The sequence below is a fragment of the Trachurus trachurus genome (genome assembly GCF_905171665.1).
Source record: "Trachurus trachurus genome assembly, chromosome: 10".
Taxonomy (NCBI): Eukaryota; Metazoa; Chordata; class Actinopteri; order Carangiformes; family Carangidae; genus Trachurus; species Trachurus trachurus.
Window position 1 is genome coordinate 20,252,954 of NC_139894.1, and position 20,422 is coordinate 20,273,375.

At 41.4% G+C, this 20,422-nt stretch overlaps 3 protein-coding genes across 3 annotated transcripts; all 3 read right to left on the bottom strand.

The window, feature by feature from the left end:
• Positions 1-128: 128 nt before the first annotated feature.
• Positions 129-1,688, bottom strand: mrpl18 (mitochondrial ribosomal protein L18). The gene is made up of 4 exons (XM_083981062.1): positions 1,452-1,688; positions 1,154-1,322; positions 369-603; positions 129-268 (listed from the first exon to the last, which is right to left on the bottom strand). Exons 1-4 carry the CDS (start codon positions 1,537-1,539, stop codon positions 191-193), a joined length of 570 nt encoding a protein of 189 aa, XP_083837188.1. The 5' UTR covers positions 1,540-1,688; the 3' UTR covers positions 129-190.
• Positions 1,689-2,431: 743 nt separating this feature from the next.
• On the bottom strand, positions 2,432-11,405 carry LOC310992814 (V-type proton ATPase 116 kDa subunit a 3-like). The gene is made up of 21 exons (XM_083981018.1): positions 11,266-11,405; positions 9,947-10,069; positions 9,600-9,678; positions 9,351-9,499; positions 9,095-9,190; positions 8,939-9,000; positions 8,721-8,847; positions 8,527-8,609; positions 8,335-8,428; positions 8,025-8,237; positions 7,786-7,936; positions 7,492-7,631; positions 6,818-6,975; positions 6,615-6,705; positions 6,400-6,518; positions 6,055-6,268; positions 5,483-5,593; positions 5,287-5,382; positions 5,056-5,173; positions 4,683-4,854; positions 2,432-3,283 (listed from the first exon to the last, which is right to left on the bottom strand). The coding sequence occupies exons 2-21, from the start codon at positions 10,061-10,063 to the stop codon at positions 3,190-3,192; spliced, it is 2,484 nt and encodes an 827-aa protein (XP_083837144.1). The 5' UTR covers positions 10,064-10,069; positions 11,266-11,405; the 3' UTR covers positions 2,432-3,189.
• Positions 11,406-12,605: 1,200 nt separating this feature from the next.
• On the bottom strand, positions 12,606-17,936 carry prpf19 (pre-mRNA processing factor 19). Its single transcript, XM_083981019.1, has 16 exons — positions 17,754-17,936; positions 17,399-17,548; positions 16,908-16,984; positions 16,330-16,471; positions 16,162-16,235; positions 15,991-16,056; positions 15,844-15,885; positions 15,632-15,706; positions 15,457-15,532; positions 15,241-15,350; positions 14,970-15,125; positions 14,790-14,859; positions 14,529-14,702; positions 14,176-14,258; positions 13,600-13,705; positions 12,606-13,447 (listed from the first exon to the last, which is right to left on the bottom strand). Exons 1-16 carry the CDS (start codon positions 17,770-17,772, stop codon positions 13,350-13,352), a joined length of 1,518 nt encoding a protein of 505 aa, XP_083837145.1. The 5' UTR covers positions 17,773-17,936; the 3' UTR covers positions 12,606-13,349.
• Positions 17,937-20,422: the final 2,486 nt, after the last annotated feature.

Below are 20,422 nucleotides of genomic sequence, written 5' to 3' on the forward strand. Positions count from 1 at the left end.
TTTTATCAAAAATGACAAAGTAGTAAATGGATAAGTAAAGTAAATGGATAAGTGACATTGCAGCGTTCGTTCTGACCATCTTTATGTTGTAATACACTCAGTACAGTTATAATAAACAACAACGCAGATATGGTGGGGGTTACAAGGGATATTTTAATACAACAACAGATATAATGAATGACACCTAAGTTTAGGTCCCGATGTATTTTCTTCTGGGTTCACTGAGCGTGATTCCTCCGTCCTTCATTCCTTTCCTGAAAGCCTGAACCTGTGAAAGAGAAAAACAATTGGGAAATGATGAACATGAAGCATGTGAATAAAAAAAAGAAAGAAAAAAAATTCTCCATCAGTAATTTTTCTGTACTCACAGCGTCAGAGCGGTACTCCCAAGGAATGGCCCTGTACACCATCCTGGTGATGCCGGCCTGTTGACATCGATGTGCCAACACGTCGCCCACAGCCTGACACGCTGCCACACACCTCGTGGAAACCAGCTCCTGTTTCAGCGCCCACTCTTTGGTGGAACAGGTCAAAACCGGGTCAGGAGAAGTGCTGGAGAACACGTGTGCTGTCACATGGTGGTTGGTGCGAAAAAACACCAATCTGAGGAGAGACAGAAACAGTGGAAATGAGAGCATACATGGAATATACCTAGGGGGCAAAGCAAAAAAAAACAGACACAGAGGCATAAATAGTCATACAACTATATTTATAGTCAGAATATCTTGACACAGGGGAAGGCAGGAAGAAAAGATTCTGGGGCTTGCTGCAACTCTATTTTAAGATATCACCCTCAACATCCCAAAAAAGACACTGTTCGCCTGACAAATTCTCATGAAAATTTATGTTTTTAAGCTCTTTATGGAGAATATCTATGTCTATGATATATAATAGAAGTTTAAAAAAAATAAATATCAATATAAATCTTAAATGTGTATGCAAAATTAAAAGTAAAAATCCATGTTCAATACCAAAAACTGTTTCACTGTTATGCATTATATCAAAACTTTGCACATCTTAAACCAACTTCAATGATCAACTCAAAGCAATGCTTATTTCACTGATGAAACACTGATGAAGACAAGGAGAAATTAATCTAAGAAGAAGGTGACTTTTTCAGATAACTGTTCCCTGCTCTCTCACACACACGGACCTGTGGTAAAACTCCCGGTGGGGCCAGGTGGTCTTCCAGCCCCGGTCCTTCACAGCCAGGGCCATCTGCTCCAGGTTGCGGGGGTTTCTGTTCACAAACGTCGGGTTCACGGCTTCATGCTCGTCCTCTCGGGGCTCCGGCTGAGCGGCCGCCTGGCTGAGACACCGAGCTGCGGCGGACGGACACAACACTGTGTTGTTGTTACATGTTCACACACAGGAAAACCACACCAACACCACAACACAACACCTGCCTGTGAGTACTTGAGCAGAGTAAAGGTGAAGTGGTTGAGACTCACCTGTCTGGTTTGCAGCTCCAGCGGGTCGACACCGCTGGATTTGACCCAACAACTGACGCCCCAAGCGGGTTAATCCACTCAGAGCCATGTCCTTCTCCTTCTCCTCCTCCTCCTCCTCCGCGGTGGTTACCCTACAAACTAAAAGCTCCCTACGTTCAACAGTGTGTTGATATTGTGTTATATCATTGTCAGAACAGCCGGTGCTCAGCGTGACATGTCCGACGCCATCTTTGACATTCAGACAACATCCGGTTTATCGGGTGTTACTTCAAAAGCAGCACTGACAGAAACAACATCACAGTATGTTCCGCTTACACGCCCTCATCAAGAATGGAGGGATTTGCCATCTATTTATTATAATCAATAATCAATAATCTTCAATGTTGGGAAGAACGAATAAAATGCTTCCATTTTTAGCTACGTTCATCATACTTTACTCATCCAGTTTTGTTTGTTACTCTAGTATACATGTGTTTATAATGGACTATGACTATAAGGGACTATGACTATCTATCTGTAGACCATCTTGCATGTTTGTGTATTGGACAAAATAAGCATATAATGTAGTTTAAACTAGCTTCACCTAAACCACTGTTTATGAATCAACAGCTTAATCATGATTTATGTCATACATCTCTTGCATGTTTTGGTTTTTATACATAAATAATAAACAGCTCAACTTTTTCTTCAGTGAGATATTCAATGCAAGATGAACAATACTTGTACTTAATTTAAATGTTACGTTATTTGTATGTACCTGATATAAAGCACTATGAGTACACTCATAATAAAATGTGTTGTATTTTCCCATGCGTTTACAATGTGGTATTATTCCTTATAGTCATATTAAAAAGAAGGATTTAAGAGCTTCCTCTATCTCTGGCAACTTAAATTATTCGAACATATAAAAGGTACAATATGAGTAGTGTGACTCAACAACAGGCCTGTTCAGTGAATGACTTCCCACAACAGGATTTAACAAGAAACAATTTAATTTCAATTCAGATTTTACAGTGCAAACCAGCAGAAAAAGAGACAAATGACTAGAGCAGAGTGTTGTTTAAAGTAGTGACATGGTAATGGATGGTGTTATATGTCCAAATTAATAAACAAGCACTCGGTTCCAGTAAGGCACCTGGAAATGTGTACTACCAATAAATACCTGTTGCGTGTTGTGCTTGGAAGACATGACATGATAATGAGTGGAAAGTACCTTTGGCTCATAAACATCCTTGAGATTATTCCCTGCTGTCATTTGACGAATTCAACGGGACTGGCTTATTAAAGTACAACACACCAGTTCAGCAATCACACATTCCCTTAAACTGCAGAATAGATTCATTAAATTGTACTTTCCCTTTCATAGTTGATGATTATAATAATTCTATAAAGTGAGAAGTAAATGATTACTATCTCATAAGCTACTGAAAGAGTAATTAGAAAGCATTACATAACACTGAGTGGAAAAAATAGCACTGAGATACAAAAGTATGTTTTTCATTTCATAAATGTAATTGTAATTCTTAATAAAAGGGAATCATTCTCATTCTTGTGATGCAAAAATAACAGTCTATACCATCGCAATCACTGTGCAAGTCAATTAAACCATTTTATCGCCAACAGGCAGGAGAATACCACTGTTTAAGCAGGGTTATTCTTAAGTGTTGCAGTCCAAGTACTCAATGATATACATAAGTTAACTTAACAGTTTGGCAATATTGACTAATAACTTGGCCGGTCATATAGCAGCTGATCCACTGATCATAGATGAGAAAGAGAAAGGGCTCAGCTTGTAGCCTGTCCCACTGTAGAACTTGTTCTGAAACTCCACCCTGCAGGAGACAAAAGCAGAGTCAGCTCACAACAAACAGCAAATACAAACTCCAACACATGATCGCTTTTTGTCAACCCACATAACTTCTCCAACTCTGTCGCCAACAATCCTGAACACTTCGTTCCAAACTGGATGTTACGCTGAATGCATATTTTGGTTAACAAATTATTGTTTTGGTGATGCTCTCCATTTAAATATGGTTTGGTAGGATTTTTCATTTTATTTATTTGAAGCAGAAGTAAGCGATCCGGTCGTTTTGGCTAACTTCCTGTCAGCCGATGGAGTTAGCAGTCCCCGCCCTCGTCCCTACGTCACCACATGCACGCGCATCCCTTGGCTGCACACACAGAGAGGACCGCCCCTTTATGCCGTTCTCTCTCCTCATTGGATAAAGGTTGTAGGATACAAGGAAAGTTTTCTTCTCGGCTTACAGCAGAGCAGAGTGACTGACAGACCCGTGTTTCGGACCAAACACTCTATGTAAGTGATTGCTGTCGGAAGATATAACTATTTAAGACTTATATTAACACAAACATTCTGCTTACTTCTGCTTTAAAGAAAAAATGAATTTAGAGGGTTGAATTGTTAACCTTCATCTTTACCAATAGGGTTAGGGTTATCAAAATTGGACTTTCTTCCCCTCGCAGACCCCTCAATGTTCTCCTTTCAAATCACATTTACCATGTTCTTCCCTTTAAAGCAGATATCAGTGGAATGTTTTTGTTAATATAAGTCCTAAATAGTCCTATTTTCCGTCAGCAATCACTTACATGAAGTATTTCAGCCTAAACACGAGTCTCTCCGTCACTCTGCTCTGCTGTAACCCGAGGAGAAAATTTTCCTTGTGGGATACAAGTGTTATCCAATGAGGAGAGAGAACGGCATGAAGGGCTGTGTGTGCAGCCAAGGGATGCGCGTGAATGTGGTGACGTAGCACGAGGACCAATTGATGCCTGACAAGGGCGGGGGCTGCTAACTCATGGTGCGTTCAAAGAAACTCGTACTTTGTGTTTTTCCTTCCTGTGAAGTCATACCAGTTCGATCTGGTACGAGTTCACGGGTCGGAAGTTACGAGTGGCCGTTATAGGGAACTTTCACAGACAACAGGATGGTAAAAACACGAGCTACGGGTTACCTGGAACGCTACCAAGTCGTAGTTGTGACTTGAAGCTGTAACTTACGGTTTCAAAAGCCTGCCTTGAACGCAGCATTAGCCGAAACGGCCGTGAAGCTGATATCTGCTTTAATATAAGAAGTCATTTGTATCTGAAAATGAGTTTAGCAGGTTTAGACCTACGGACTCATTGATCTGGTAATTTCTCCAGATCATTTAAAAGCAACACCTGAATTAACCAGGACCAGTTCCCCTGTTGTGTTTTCATTCCTGTCATTCTTACCAGTGCAGACGGAGCGCGTGGAGGAAAGCTGAAAGTCCCTCCATAACCAGTAGAATGGAGACAGTCAACACCGCAAAGAAGGCAAAAATAACAAAAAGCACTGCAGATCCTACATAGCCGGACCACCTCAGGGCAATACGCATCACCATCACCCACAACACCTCTGACAGCTCTGTGGAAACACAAATAACTCACCATCACATAACCATGACTGGCTGGCATTAAGCTAGCATCTGTATAAATAACTGGCAAAAAAAAAAAAGAGTAGTATGAGTGTGTTTGGTTTCAAAGAGGAAGTCTGTCCATTTGTATGCATCATGTGAGTATGAAGATGCACATTGTGTTTGTGTGTGTCGGTATGTGTGCCACTGACGTGCATGTGCCAAACTGAGCGCCCAGAGTCGGAGGTAAGAGGCCGTGTTGGAGATGCAGCCCAAGCAGTACTCTATGGTGTGGATGGCCTGATGCATGAACACGTCTGCAGCATCGAACTAGAGCAGACAACACAGATGAAACATAGTTAGACAAAAAACATAAGAATACATCTCTGATCAGATTTCATCCGTTCAGTCGGCATGAATTAAGTTACTCATGATGGCTCTACCTCTTCTTCATCTCCTCCTCCTCCGCCTCCCTCCACCTCCCCTTGATGAGTATTGATGGAGCTCTCCTCAGACACCAGGGGGCGTCTGTCATCATCCTGAGATAGTGGAGAATTAAAAATATATATATATATATATGTCAGGAAAGGCAGCTCACTGTAAATACAAAGGTAAAAGTTCAGTCAAACACAAACTCACTCCTTGACGTCGTCTTCTCTTGAATGTCATGTACTCGTGTGTCGGTTTTCCCAGCAGGAGGACCGGTACAGAGCACAGAGCCAAGACCACCAGGACCTTCTGCACTATAATCTACATACAGAGCAAAGGGAGATCTGTGTTTAGGTACAACACTGGTATTTTTTTACAAACTTTCTGCAAATAGTAATTTCAGTAACCCGTTTTTCAAAGCATGTTGTTTTTATGTCTGCCTTCAAGGTCATTTTGTCATTGGCTTCTAATGCAGATTGCTTTAAGAGATTTAAGAGTAATCCACCAACAATATAGCACACAAGTAAATATTAGTTAGGAAAATGTTAGTGAAATAAGCTAACTTTATGCATTAAAACCATTAATAAATAATCAGAACTTGTATATGAGAAAATGCTGACAAAAAGTTTATTGTTGTGGGTTTTTATGTCTAAAACACATGCACCATCATTAAGACTCCGGCATGCTTTAGATCACTGGTGGTTTTGTTAAGTGTAAGCAAACCAGAAAACAAAGATGACACTCTAATATGTTCATTTTAGAGCAATGAGCAAACAACACACCTGTCCCTCAAAGAGTTGGGGATTGTCAGCGTTTTCTGCAAAGAGGAACATGTCTATGAAGTGGATGAGTATACTGGGAGCGATCTTTGACTGGGCTGGAGTGTAGGCAATCCACTTGAAGACCACCATGAACACCAGGTATCCAAACAGACTCAGCATGAAGAACAGCTCTGGGATCAGCACAAAGAATATACTGCTTATCTTGCCAAAGTGCCTGGAGAAAACAACAAGGAGAAGAAGAAACAGAGAAAGAGGGACAAGGGAAGGCAAGTCAGAACAGATATGAAAAAAAACACAACAAGAATGGAGATGCACACGCCCAAAAAGCAAAACATGATTAGTTACCAGTAATTGAAGAATGACAAACAGACTCCAAAGGTCATGTGAAAGATACCGATGATGACAGACATCTTCATCTTGTATGAGTTCAGGAAAGACAGTTTGTTGTTGGCCATGCCCCAAATCTGGATATGACACAGGCACAAGAGTAAATAAGTTTGATAAAGCAGATGAAAAGGTGAAAAATGCCAAAGGCCTGCTGAAGAGTTTAAAGGACATACTGGGTCAATGCCAAATGGGTAAGGGCTGGTGAAAACACCGGGCTCAACAGGATCCATGGCTAAGTACTGGCTCCCTTCCAGGACTGATGCACTGAAAAGAAAATGACACAAATTTAAGATGGATGGGAGGCAGAGCTGGTGAGAACTGGAAAAAAAGAAGCTATGAATCATTCTCAAGCCTGCGATGAATGAAATGTCCTCACTTCCATATGTTCTTCTTAAACATTGGGCCGACGTGCCACCCTGAGCTGAAGGTACTGAGGCCTCTACTGAAGCACTCGTTGTAAATGGCCCCCGTGTAGATAGAGAACAGTCCCATCAGCAGAATCAGATACCTTCCTCCAAACATCATCCTCCAGATCTGAAACACACACAAGTACATCATCCAGATGGATTTAGTTACAGTGTTTCCTGTGCAAGATCAAAGACATGTTTCAGCACTTTTACTTCATTCTTTGTCAAACAAATTAATCTATAGACTAGACATGGAATCAAAATATATATATGAATGTTAACATCTTCAAAATCAAACTAAACATGTTCCAGTTACTTTCAAATGCACTGATCTAGTCTGACATTGTATGTGCAATGTTTAAGATTTAAACATTGGTTATTAACTTGTACGCAAAATATCAACTTAGCAAAACACAAGCTTTATTGGAATATTTTTCACACATTTGATTCTTGAATATCAAGTTCATATTTTTCAATTTTTAAATAAAGTACAGCTTGACTGCTGCAGGTTGATTTGGGGACTTATATTGATAAGAAAAAATGGTTCAGTAAAATGCTTTTAAATTCACACCAATTTTATTACACTTAAATATGTGTTTTGTATGTGTGTGGGCACTGGGAGGAAGTTATCCTCTAAATTTACCTCATTGTTGTTGTTCTTGAGTTTTGGGTCTTTCTCCTCAAGGACCATCCAGAGGGCAGCCAGAGTCATCAGTAAACCATGACCCACGTCCCCAAACATCACGGCAAACAGGAAGGGGAATGTAATTATGGTGTACACCGCTGCGGAGGCACAGAGAAAAAGACTTGACTAAACTTGGAGACAAAGAACTGACAATTCTCTGGCTTCTACAGAACATCCGAGATGATTCCTTTCCGTTCAAGACATTCATGAAGAAATCTTTTATTTTGATAAATGAGTGGCCTTCTAACACACCTGGATTGACTTCGCGGTAGCTGGCCACACCGTAGGCATCAACAATGTTCTGGAAACCAGCCGTGAAATTGTTGAGGGGAAACAAGGTGGGTGGAGGAGTGGAGGACGGCAGGCGGTTGTAGAAAGAGTCCACCCCACTACCGCTCTTCCTCTGAGGATGGAGAAGAAGTGTGGATGAAAACGTGTCAAGTGAAAGATTTGGATGTGTACTTGTTCACTTGTCCACAGCGTTATCTTACCCCTCCCTCTCTCAGAGCGCTCTGCAGCTCAGGGAGCTTGGCGACAGGACACCAGGCCTCAGCGATCAGGCATTTGTCGGTGACAGAGGGGCTGCAGAGATTCAACACCATCTGGACCGCCTTGCACTTCTGGACACGCACCTTCCACTGGGGCAGCACCGCCACCGCCCGCAACAGCAGCTGCTGCAGGAAGGCCTCGGTCTGTGACAACACCTGCAGGGAAGTGAGAGAACAGAGAGCGAGTGGATAAGTGACGTGCCTTCTTGGGCTTTTTTTCTTTCTATTCTAAGAGGCACTATATTGTACATACTGATTTGATATCTTCAATTCTGCCTTGAAGTCCCTGGAGAATCTCCTCTCTCTCAGCTGTGCTCTCAGGATATGCAAATGTCTGTGTGCGGAAACTGTGAGGTGGAGAAATCAAAAGATGTTCACCATGTTAAACAGGCACTTTAGTGTAACCATTTACATTATAATAAAAGAATTTAACTCTTGCACCCACCAATCACATATCTTCTTGACTTTCTGTCCAATCTGATCGCCCCAGTAGGAAATGAGGAACACTGTCCATTGCACCATTTCCCCCTGCAAAGCAAACGATATGAGCATAAGAACAAACCATCAGAGACTATCCCTGGAGGAGAAACAACTTCCTTATCAATCCCACAGCCATAATCTCCCTCTCCCATCTCTCACCGTGTCCGGGTGCTCAAGTCGATCCTCCATTTCTCTGAAATCTACGATGATGTAACCGCGACATGCCCGCCACAACAGCCGTTCAAATGAGGGGACCTTCCAAGGATGGACCACTCCTGCCACAAAACTGAAAGTGGAGATGAGGGAAGAGATGTGTCATGCACAGAGAACCCTTAACAGGAAAGGAGTTTTAATACTTCTTAGGAAATGGGATCTACCTGAGGTGGACATCTTGGCGGTTATCGAACAGGCCCTGGCTCTCCAGTACAGGTGGTGGAGCCTGTGAGAGGGAGCCAAAGAGGAAGAATTTTTTTACTTTAATATAGAAAATGTAATGATGCAGAAAATGTGGCAAAAAATTATCATTTAACCACCTGCGAGGCGGTCAGAGAGTGCGTTCTGGTCAGGACACCTCGGTACTGACAGAGCTGCGTCAGCTGAGCTCGTAGACTGTCTCTGTTCCTGGACACCTAGACACACACAGAGACACAGGCAAATTACATATAACAACAACAACAACAACAACAACAACAACAACAACAACAAATGTCAAGCTACTAAGTTTAACCTGATTTGATAGCAGTGTAAGAGTGAAACAACAGGGTTTCTTCTTGATTTACTAGCACCAACCTCCTTTAGCTCTCTGGCCAGCCTCTCACTCTCCTCCTCTATAGTGATGAGTTCACGGGGCTGAGGGGCAGAAGGTGTCGGGCAAGGAGGCGGGAGAGGACCCCGCAAGGGTGGAGACAGGGAGCGACTGATCTCCTGCTCCAGGAAGTCTGAGGGGTGAATAAAAGACCAATCAGAGAGGGCAGATGGAAAATCTAAACAAGACTTATAAAGAACCTGGATGGAAACACATGAGTGACTTTGACTCACTGAAGGTTTTCTCAAGTTCTTCACATCGCCTGACTTCGCCGACAAACTTCCTCTGAAAGGCGTTCACGTTGGGATTTAACTGAAATTAGAAGTACAGAGAGGAAGAGGTGATCAGGTTTACTCATGTTCATGGAACATTTTTTTTTTACCATGTCTCACAGTGACTCAAAACAACCCCCAGTTTACTGTCTCATCTACTGTCCGGTTTAGAGGTGAAATCATGTAGAGAAATGCAAAACAGAGAAGCGGTCAAGCCAAAACAGCTAACTGGTTTGCTGCTTTTGGTTTGGACTCTTTTCCCACATGAGACAAACCAAGAGAGAGCAACAGTTTATTAAGTGACTCACATCTCTGAACTCCACCAGGCCCAGCTCTCCCAGCTCACTAACGCAATTGTAGGCCGAGCCAGACTGAAGGAAGAGCTGCACCAGGCACACCTCCTCGCTGCGAAACATGGAGCCCATCGTTACCTGCAAAACACCAAGGACAACATCAAATTAATATTTACTTATAAGAGCTCGCAATGTAGCCAAAGGGCCGGCGTTTACAGTGGAATGGGAGTTATTATAGACAAAGTGGAGAGCAGAGAGGCAGTAAATAGGAGGTGGGAAAAAAAGTCCACAGAGGGCATCTATTTTCACATGATACAATAAAAGACTCAGTGACAATGCAGAAGCTCATGATATGAAACTGAAGAAAGGGGAAGGATCAAGTCCTCCTGACTGTGATAATAAGGTGGGATTTCCAATTTTGCTAAACCATTGTTCTGCCGTAAAATCCCTTTAAAATACAAAATAATTCATCACATTTTCAATTTATTATGTCCTCCTTGCTAAAAACTAAAGCACATGCATAAAAGACAGTAGTAAAGTTAAACTTTTTCTGTTGATTTGTAGTTGTTTTAGAGAGGCATTGATTAACTTTTATAATGATTTTAGAGGCTGTACTTTGTGCTGGTATTGACCTGTATTTGCTTTATACGATTAGTTAACTTCATTCATTGAAATGGAACATAACACCGCTGACAAACACCACAGTATAAAAATATGTCAATGAAATTGAATCAGTTTTTTCTGTTAAAACAGATTCAGAACAATATGACTTAAAAATAAAAAACAAAAACAAAACAAAAAACAGCTGTTCTACCAGGGAGCTTCTTTTTTTCCCCAAAGGCTGGGCCTAGTAAACCCAACAACTTAGTTTTAAACTATGTAATAAAATTCATGAAGACTGGTTACTGCTTTAGTAAAAAAAAAAAAAGGAAAAAAAAGCAATGATTTGACGTTCAAATACAAAAGCTTCGTTCGTTGTGAGAATTAGGAAGTAATATCTATAATAATGAATTTGCATTTTCTTTATCAGACAGCTATAGTCTAGTATTTGCCAAGGGAAGTGGAGCAGAGTTTCATTTTGAGTGGCACGCCATGCCAATGAGACAAAGCGCCAAACAAAAAGATATCGTGCTTTGATAAAGAGCGAACTGCACTGAAAGATAACTGTTAGGGGGAAAATCTGGTGGAGAGACATTTAAGCAGCACAAGGCTCTGATTAGTGAGTGTCCTCCTGACAATAGCAGGTCATGCGCCCTCGCTGCGTGGATGTGAGGCAGAAAAAACAGCACAACACGGACACAACATTTAATCTAGATGGTAAAACGCCTCCTCACCAGTCTGCCGCCCGGATTCCTCCGCACTCCGACCTGCTGCTGTGTTTCAGTCTCTCCGGCCCCGGACCGACTGAGACACCGGGGACAGGGAACCGGGATAAACCAGACGTGTTTGTCACAAGAAGTTCTCCGGTCTCGAACTTCCCGTTTGTGAGAGTCACGTTACCTCAGCCTCACGTGACGGATGATGATGATGACGATGGCGGCGTACGTTTCTCATTCGGCCACAAGAGGTCGAGATTTTCAGGTTGTTTAAATGGCGGTAAACTATAGAGACTGTATGGTAAACAGAGGGAAAAGTACGGTGGGGGCTGTGTTAGTCGACGTCAATTTTTAGTGCTAAAATACATCAGCCTGACACCTTCAAATATGGAGAAACGTGGTGTACCAAACAGTGGTTGCTAAGCGACACCATGGCCACACGAACTATGATGGAGGCAAAGAGACGTCAGTCTGGAAACAACCACTGCATCTTTGTTAGATGGGCTACTCTTACAGTTATCCTGCGCGGAATATTTCACTTAAGTATATAAATGTAGTTATTCTATATAGGAATTCAACTACCGGTAATTATTATTTACAGTCTGGAATAAGCTGATTTTCTTTTATTTTTCTTGATTGGTTGGTTTGTAAATGCACACTTCACAAAAGAGTAAGATGCTAAGATCTTCATAATGATCAGTATAAATGGCTGTGATTGAATCACATTTGAGAAGCTGGAGCCATGACATCTTTGAATGAAATGCAATGAATAAAAAGAATTGCAAGAAATGTCTTCTTAAAACGCTCTTCCTGGACTGGCATAACATTGGTAAAACTAAAAAAGTCCCTGCAGGAATATGTTCCAAGTTGTGCAGGAAATCATGTGAAATTTATGTAGGACAATGAATTCACCAATGTTTTCCACAAAAATTCAATTATGTTGTTAAGATTTTGCAACATTACATCTTTTCTTCCCCCTTCTCTGGAAAATTCAAATCAAGAAAAATGCATCTCACATACTGGACAAGATGTTCTCTATTGTGCTGAACAGTCTCCTCTCACTGTATGTGTACAATGTTTCAGCTTCCCACATTGCCCTTTATTAGTTGCACAATGAACTAATGATTGACTTGCACACTAATCGTTTGTGTGACAAAAATCACTAAAATCTTGGTTCAAGGGTGAGCAGAGAAGCACTTCAACTTAGGCTTGTATTTAACCCTGAACATTCTTCGTTCTGCACAGTGAAGCATCAAGGATGGGAATAAATCATAGTCCCGTATGCATGAAATGAACTATTGTAACTTTAAGCAAGCTGATGAAATGTTTAAAAATGGAGGCAAGGTGATTTCTTTTTTATTGGTTTCAGAAGATCCAACAGTGCCCCTCATTCTCATCTGACAAATGCACATATGGCAATACAAAAGATATTTTATTTTATTGTAAAAGGGCAGCGGTGCAACGGGTAAAATAGCAAGTAACGAGCCAGAAATATACAATTGGAATAAAAGTATAAATGGAACAAATAAAACACGAAATTAAAATGGAGGAAAAACAAGGCTGAATTTGTCACAGAGGAAAACAAGTCTGACACATCTGTTTTATCTTCTGCTGAGCTGTTTGGTTCACTACAGATTTTTTAATGTGACCCTAAAGATACTGCAATGAAGTTTGTCTACATTAAAGCAAAGCAGATTGTTTTCACACCATGTGTGGGTTCCCAACAGTGTACTGGAGTTGTATTACGAGCAATTTCATACCCCCCCACACACACACTTAACACACACAAAAAAAGAAAATACTACAGTAAAATTATAATTGCTGGCAAATCAGACAGGAACATTACACTGGCTTCTGCATCTTATTCAATATTGTTTGTATTTCAATGCCAACATGCTGTTGTGGTTTCAATTAGCAGATCATTTCATGGGGTATTTTTCCTGGATATGACAACTAACACACTAAAGAAGCAAAGTTAGCACTGATTTTTTTCTTCTCATTTTTCTAAAAATTACACGTCTAAAGGTCCAAGTCTGTGCCTGGGATAGTGACTGCTCAGACAGAGACCTCTATCTTTCTCTCACATTTTTGTCCTCGTTTTTCTACAAACTGTAAAATTTGAGACTTCTGTCCATTCCGGCCGAGGTCAGGAACTGAGCGTTTTCTCCAAAGGCCACTCCAGTCACCAATCCTGAGTGGTCTACAGGTAAAAAATAAACAAACAAAAAAAAACAGTTCAACAATCTGCTAGTTTATCAAAGCAAAGACAGTGATGTGCAAGGGTCGAAACCAATTTCCCATTCACTTGAACGGACTCTGGAACCTTATTTGAGGAGAGATTATGTCCCTTACCTGTGAAGTTGAGGACCTCAGACCACTGCTTGCAGATGTAGACACGGATGTCAGAACCACCGACAGCTAGATAGGTACCACTCTGATCGAACACAAGGGACTTGACCTGAGAGAGAAGGAAAACACACGGGTATGAGAGTTGGGAAGACAAAGGATTGTGCTCAAGAGAAGAAACAACTCGGTTCCAGGGTTTGAGAAATGCATGATTAATCCTTGCGTGTTCAGTGCATCTACAGACATGATGCAACATTATATGCTTGCTATGCTCATATTTCCCATTAATTTTCTGTCGGTTATTCTTATTATATACACTTTAAGCCATCTTAATAATTACATCACATTAAATATATTATTATTTAATTATTTAATAATATTATTTTTCTTTGTTTTATGTTTCATGTTTCATGTCTGCATGGTAAAAATGTAGGTCTAGATTTGTTAATACATGGCACAGTGGGAAAACCTGATTGGCTCCAAAGCTCAAACAACCCACCTAGCAAATCCTCTACGTTTAACTAATTAACAGCCATTTATAAGTGCAAATGATAAAACTTATTTTCTGCCTCCCTATATTACCTCATAGTTGTTGTCCAGAGTTATGGTCTTGAAGTTCTTCAGTTTCCTAAGATCCCACAGTTTCAGGGAGCTGTCCTGGGCACCTGGAGGACAGCGTCAGAAATGGATGTCAGAGTCAATAAAGCAAATGCAAGTACACATACAGCTCCTGCTCACTGTAGCGCCAAAACAAATATGGTATTGTTAGCATTAGACCTGTGGATCCTACACACCATGAACGTCAGAAATGTCCTACTTCCCATGTCCTCTGGTTTCTCAGTAGGATTTAAGAGGAAATCTGAGTTTGTGTACTCCTGGGTCTTTCTGTGACTTCAAATAAAAATGGTCGTGAAAATGCTTTTAGTAGTTGTCACCTGTGGCCAGATAGTATCCATTCTCAGAGAAAGCGATGGAGGTGACAGGGCCAGAGTGTCCAGGGAAGTTGGCCACATTGGTGCGCTCCTTCAGATCCCAAATCTTGATTTGGGAGTCAGCCGTGCCAGTGCCAAAAATCAGACCATCAGGATGGAACTGAGCGCAGGTGAGAGCTGCGGACGACGGACAGAGACATTACTACCTGGAAGACAGTTCATTTGGACTGTAAAACACACACTATTCAATCTAGAGTCACTTACCACATCCAGCACTTTCATCAGTAACTTTGGTCAGGACTCTACCGGTCTGGATATCAGAGAAAGCCCAGTACTGCAGGATAAAAATAAAAAAGCGAGGTTAGTGCTGTGGCATATTTCTACGTCTGCCATTAATTGATATACTGTAAAGAGTCCGGGGTATTTTCTCCAAGCTGCAAATACCTGATCCTCAGAGGAGCTGAGCAGATAGTCCCCAGTAGCGTGTAGGGAGAGGCCAGTGACACCAGCTTCATGGGCACGGATCACCTGCACACAGTTGCCTCCAGTGACAGACCACACACGGATAGTGGTGTCCGGAGATGCAGAGAAGACCACAGACTAGAGGAGGAAAGGCAGGAGGAGAAAGGAGAAGTTAGAAATAACAGATGACACCTCATGACATGTGATCTAGTATTTTGATTGGTTCACATCTCAAACTAATAGGAAAAGGTACCTGAGATGGATGGTAAATGACAGAGGTGACCTTCTTTGTGTGACCCTTAAGAGTTGCCACAATCTGCTCTTCATTCTTGTCAAATACCACCACATTTTTGTCAGCGCCGCCTAGGGGAGGACAGGGGGGATTGATTATATAACAGATTCTTCAAATGATGTCTTTCATATCTTCAAATCACAAAACTTAAAAAAAAAAAAAACATATGTAGTGTACCTGTAAGCACTTTGTTGGTGTCTGAGGGACACAGATCCAGAGCCAGAATACCAGGAACACTGGCACTATGAAGACCCTACAGGCAACAAAAGAGAGTATGTGGATTGAAAAACTTCAACAAACAGTTGCAGCCTCCTGATCAAAAAGGGGAAACATGTCTGAAACATCTACTTACAGCATGGGAGGCCACTTGACGGTATTTGCTGAGATCCTCAGCTCTAACCAGCTCCTCGGGCACAGTCTTGCCTCTCTGGAGAAGAACAGTGAGGTTGTTAGAGGTTGTTATGATGAGTAAGGATGCATATAACAGTGCAAAAGTGGTTATACAACACTGAAGCATTTCTTCAGAAATTAGCAAATTGAAACAATGATTACAAGCAATATTACCTTCTTTCTCTCTGTGGTGAGAATAGTAGCTTTGTCTTGGAGCTGCAGAAGGGAAAGGGGACATGTTGAAACAACTAGTAGCTACAAAAGAAATGGAAGCCATAAAGCAAAAATAATGATTTATGTAGGTAGAACAAATATTCTTACCTTCTGGATGATCTCTGGAGTCATTCCCACCTGTTCACTAATCTCCATGGGCTCTCCACCAGCACCCTGCAAGGGCACAAACAGACAGAGACGGAGGCAAGTTCAGCAAAAGGTGTGATGAGCATTTCTGATCTGTAACTTATCAACTGAAATGAAAAGACAGTCACTCACTGCTGCAGTCGGTTGAGAGGCGGGAACGGCCTGAGGTGCAACCAATCCAGCCTGGGGTTTGAGTGTGGCAAGAGCTGTAAGACGGAAACAAACCCATTAGAAAACCAAGCAGGTGTGTTTTACAACTAAGCACCAACATAAGACAAACACAAACTGCCATTAACTCACCTTCTCTGGCAGCAGTGACCTCTTTGGTGAGTCGAGCGATGACTCTGCAGGCTGCGTCGTGTTGGTAGAGAGCATGCGACAGCTCTTGACGAGTAGTCTGGAGCTGCTGTCGCAAGGTGAAGCTATGCAGCATAACGGCATCCTACAACAGAAAAGTCAGGATTAGGGGACTCTCCTTCTTTTCCAAAACCCATATTCAAATATAGTATATAGTATATTCTGAACAAGACGTATGAAAATATTTTTTATGCAATTGTCAACATAACATCCTAGAATGAATGAATGAATGAATGAATGAAACAGAGAGCCACATATTTTAATTCTTTTTTTGGTAAATTGTATTCATCAGGAGGAAAAAGAGGAAAAGGCAGGATGTAATTAGAGCAACAATCCCCTTTTTTCCCCATCAATGCAGCACTGCATCGCATTATATTAAGCCTATTTTATGCTAAATACAGAGGGATCACATGGGCTTAAAATAACCTGTTTATCTAAAACACTAACTCAGAGAGACACGCTAACAGTATGAATGTGTCTGTTGTAGATCTCGCCGACTACTTGATGTTCACAATACTCACCCATTCATCTTGAAGGGACTTGAGGATGGCAGGAATGCTTGTTGCTGATGGTGCCTTTGGTCTAATAGGATGGGACACTGGAGAAGAGGAAAATATGAATCACAGTTTAACAATTTCAACCAACAAACACTGGGGTGATTTGTTTAAGGTCAGCTCTCAATTGCCAGTTCACTGGGTGGGAACATCTTGCAATGAATGATGATACTTGAGCCAAACCATCTCTTGAAACAACTTCAGGGAGCTGCCTATTGCTTCTGAGGGAGGATTAGTATTTTGTAACGTGCTGCATGAGATTTGTGTTTTATTATCTGTATATTCCTGACTGATATGAACAGAGCAGATGAAATATTTAAATATCTATTAAGGAAAACACACACACACACGCGTAACTTCCGTGAAGATGAATTACTGGGCCGTTTGCAGTAGGAAGGTTTCTAATAAACTGGGGTTTCAGTATTAGCTTCATTAGTTTGTTGTTCACAGTGATTTACCTTTGATATCTACGAGCTGCTCCTCAGACAGCGGCTGCCCATTCATCGGGTCAGTCCCATTCTCCGCGATGTATTTCTCGATGAGCCTGCGCTCAAACACCTGGTTGGACACCGGAGAGACGCACGGGTGTTCCGGCACCTCGTTGGAGACTGGAGAGATTAAATAAATACATTTTTAAATAAATATACGTGATTACAACTCTTCAAAAAGACACAAGATTTCACCATTAAAAAGTCTCTAAGTAAAGTATCAGGCTGCACTGCATGGCCGCTGCCGTTAGCCACGTTAGCTGGTAGCATTAGCGCGCTAGCCTGCAACGTCTCCGTCGTTTCAATGAATTAAGACTTCACTTACTTGCACAAACCAGAGACATACTTCCAACGCAGTCCGAAGAACTTCGCTTAAATGAAAAACACTCGATCTGTCCACTAATATATACAAGCGCTACTCCACACTTTCCTTATGTTTTGCTCAATTTGGAGGTAGCACGCTGTCCTTTCATTGCCGCTACAACCGGGTTTCTTCTGCTTCTTCTACGCTTCCCTGCAGCCGGAGTGTCTACGCCTCGGAAGTGCGCCGCTGCCCCCTACCGCCAGAATAACAACACTGTTCTGATAAATGCACCAAATAAATAAATGAGTCAACAGACTGAAGATTTATTGACAAAAAAAACAACAGTTGGTTAATTGTTTAAGTCCTTTATCAAGCAAAATGTACTGAATTCCAGTTTCCAGATCTAAATTAAGTTGGATATCCATGGATGATGATCTATCATGCAGAGAAACAAGTGGTATCACCTTGAGCTGCAGCTTGTGATGTCCGCCTGTCCCCTTTCCTTTATATTTTACATACTAACATTAATAAAAACTAATATAGCCTACAGAAAACTGCTATGATAATGTTGTTACAGCCAAACAAACTGCATATCATTGGCAAAAACAGGCTAATCAACGTGTGTGTTAAAGATAGATTTATTGTTTAAGAGATGATGATTGCAAAAGCAGCAGTCCAACCTGTCATGTCACTAAAATGGTGTCTTGTGGGCGGCTATTTCAATATTTGGTGTAACATGTCACATTTCATACAACCATTAGCCTACTACAATTATCTTAGGGTTAGGGTTAATGCACTATATTAATATAAAGTGATTAAACTGTGGAACCAACATTTAATAGGCTATTTGATGCAGTGAGGAATTATTAACACAATGGATGGAGAATATCACTTCAATTAACCCTACATTATTGTAGGTACAGTACTTTTCCCTTCTCCAAACATTTGTACCACAACTCTATCTACATAGCCCTACATTATGGTATATTATATTATAGTATATTATACACAGAAATGCACATCTTAAGACAGACAGGCATACATTACTACTTAATACAGTGCAGTTAATATTGTTCCTGAGGGTCTGGAGGTAGGTAACAGCAGGAGATTTCAGGAGCACTGTCAGCCAGTGTCAAGAAATCGGTCATGTGAGACAGGAAGGCTAAAGCTCCACTCATTCTTCTGAAAGATTACATGAAAAAATGACATGCAATATTGATACCAAACCATTAAAACTAGGGTAAAATGTGAAAGGCACAGGTGAGATCCTTCTTTGCCACTGGAGAACAGAATCCAGCACGGTTATTTTTCCCCACCTCGCATTTTTCTTCCCTTATTTCTTCTTAAATTCTCTTTTTAAAAGAAGTTCAGTTTATCTGAGGTGTAAACACTGCAGGATTCAGATGTGTCTGTGTCTAGTGGCAGTGTAGAAAAGTATTCTTGTGATCTGTTCCGCCTTTCCTCATTTCCATCTTTCTTTATCTGGAATTGAATGCAGTCCTCTGAGGAATGGAGGCAGTCTGCAGCCCCAGGTACTGAAAAGGAAATCTTTTTGTCTTCCTCATTAGATGTGTTTTGCTAGAAAGGAAAGAAGAAATATGTCAAAATTTAGTCTGTGACCTACAAATATTCATAGCTGGAGTGTAGTGCTGTATTACTGTACCTCATTGGATGGATTACGACTAGGAGAGCTCCCAGCTCTCGGACTGTGTGCCCCCCGATTCTCAGCTCGAGGAGTCTGAACCCTAACCGGAGTGTAACCCTGGAAACACATAGGCTAGTTACACGTTTAGCACATAAGCACAGACACAAAACACAATATTAAACCTGACAACGCATTTAATTAAATGAATTCGCCTTACACTATGAGTAGGACTGGCCCTTGGGGTCCATTTTCTTGGTGTGCCTGGCTGCTGAGAGTGACCCAAGTAGGGCTCAGGGCTGGGCTGGCTGTAGTCCTACACACACATACACACAAACATATGTAGAAACAGACAGAGAGAGAGTGAGAGAGAGCAACTGAAATGAACAGTGCAATATTTACCTGGCAAATGAAGTGAAGTACATTAAAGTAGACTGCTTTTATTTTGTGTATTCCTTCCAAAGCACTCTGCAACTTTGTTGAAAGATTTGGTGAACCAATTAGCCTAAGTTAATTATAATTAGCATGACTTAACACTAGTGTTGCGAATGGGAAACTTTCTTTCTGCAGTGTGTGGTTAACTGTTCAACTGTGAAAGTAGTGGTTTTAAGATAAGGTTGAACTACATATATTACCATAAGCAACAGCACAGCAAAGTGTGGTTCAACATCTCCAGACAGTGAAGGCAGTAGCAAAAGACACACTGTATATAAAAAGATAAACTTTAAGAAACTTTAACATAAACCATGTAAAATAAACAAATTGTGACAGTAAGTAGGATGTAACAGTGTATATACAAACCTGAATGTTGACTCTCGGGGGGTTGGCAGCCGGTGTGCGGTTGGCTCTGAGGCCAGCGATGATCTTCGATGGGGTGCAGGATGGGTAGCGCTTCAAGAACAGGATGAAACCAGCCAGTGACACAAACATCCCAGAAGGGAGCGTGATGCTCTTGAAGAATGCTCGCCATCGGACCCATTTTCCCCCTGAGAGAAGACAGATAAGAAATGCAGAGATATTTTGGAGGGGGAAAAAAACAAAACAGCGA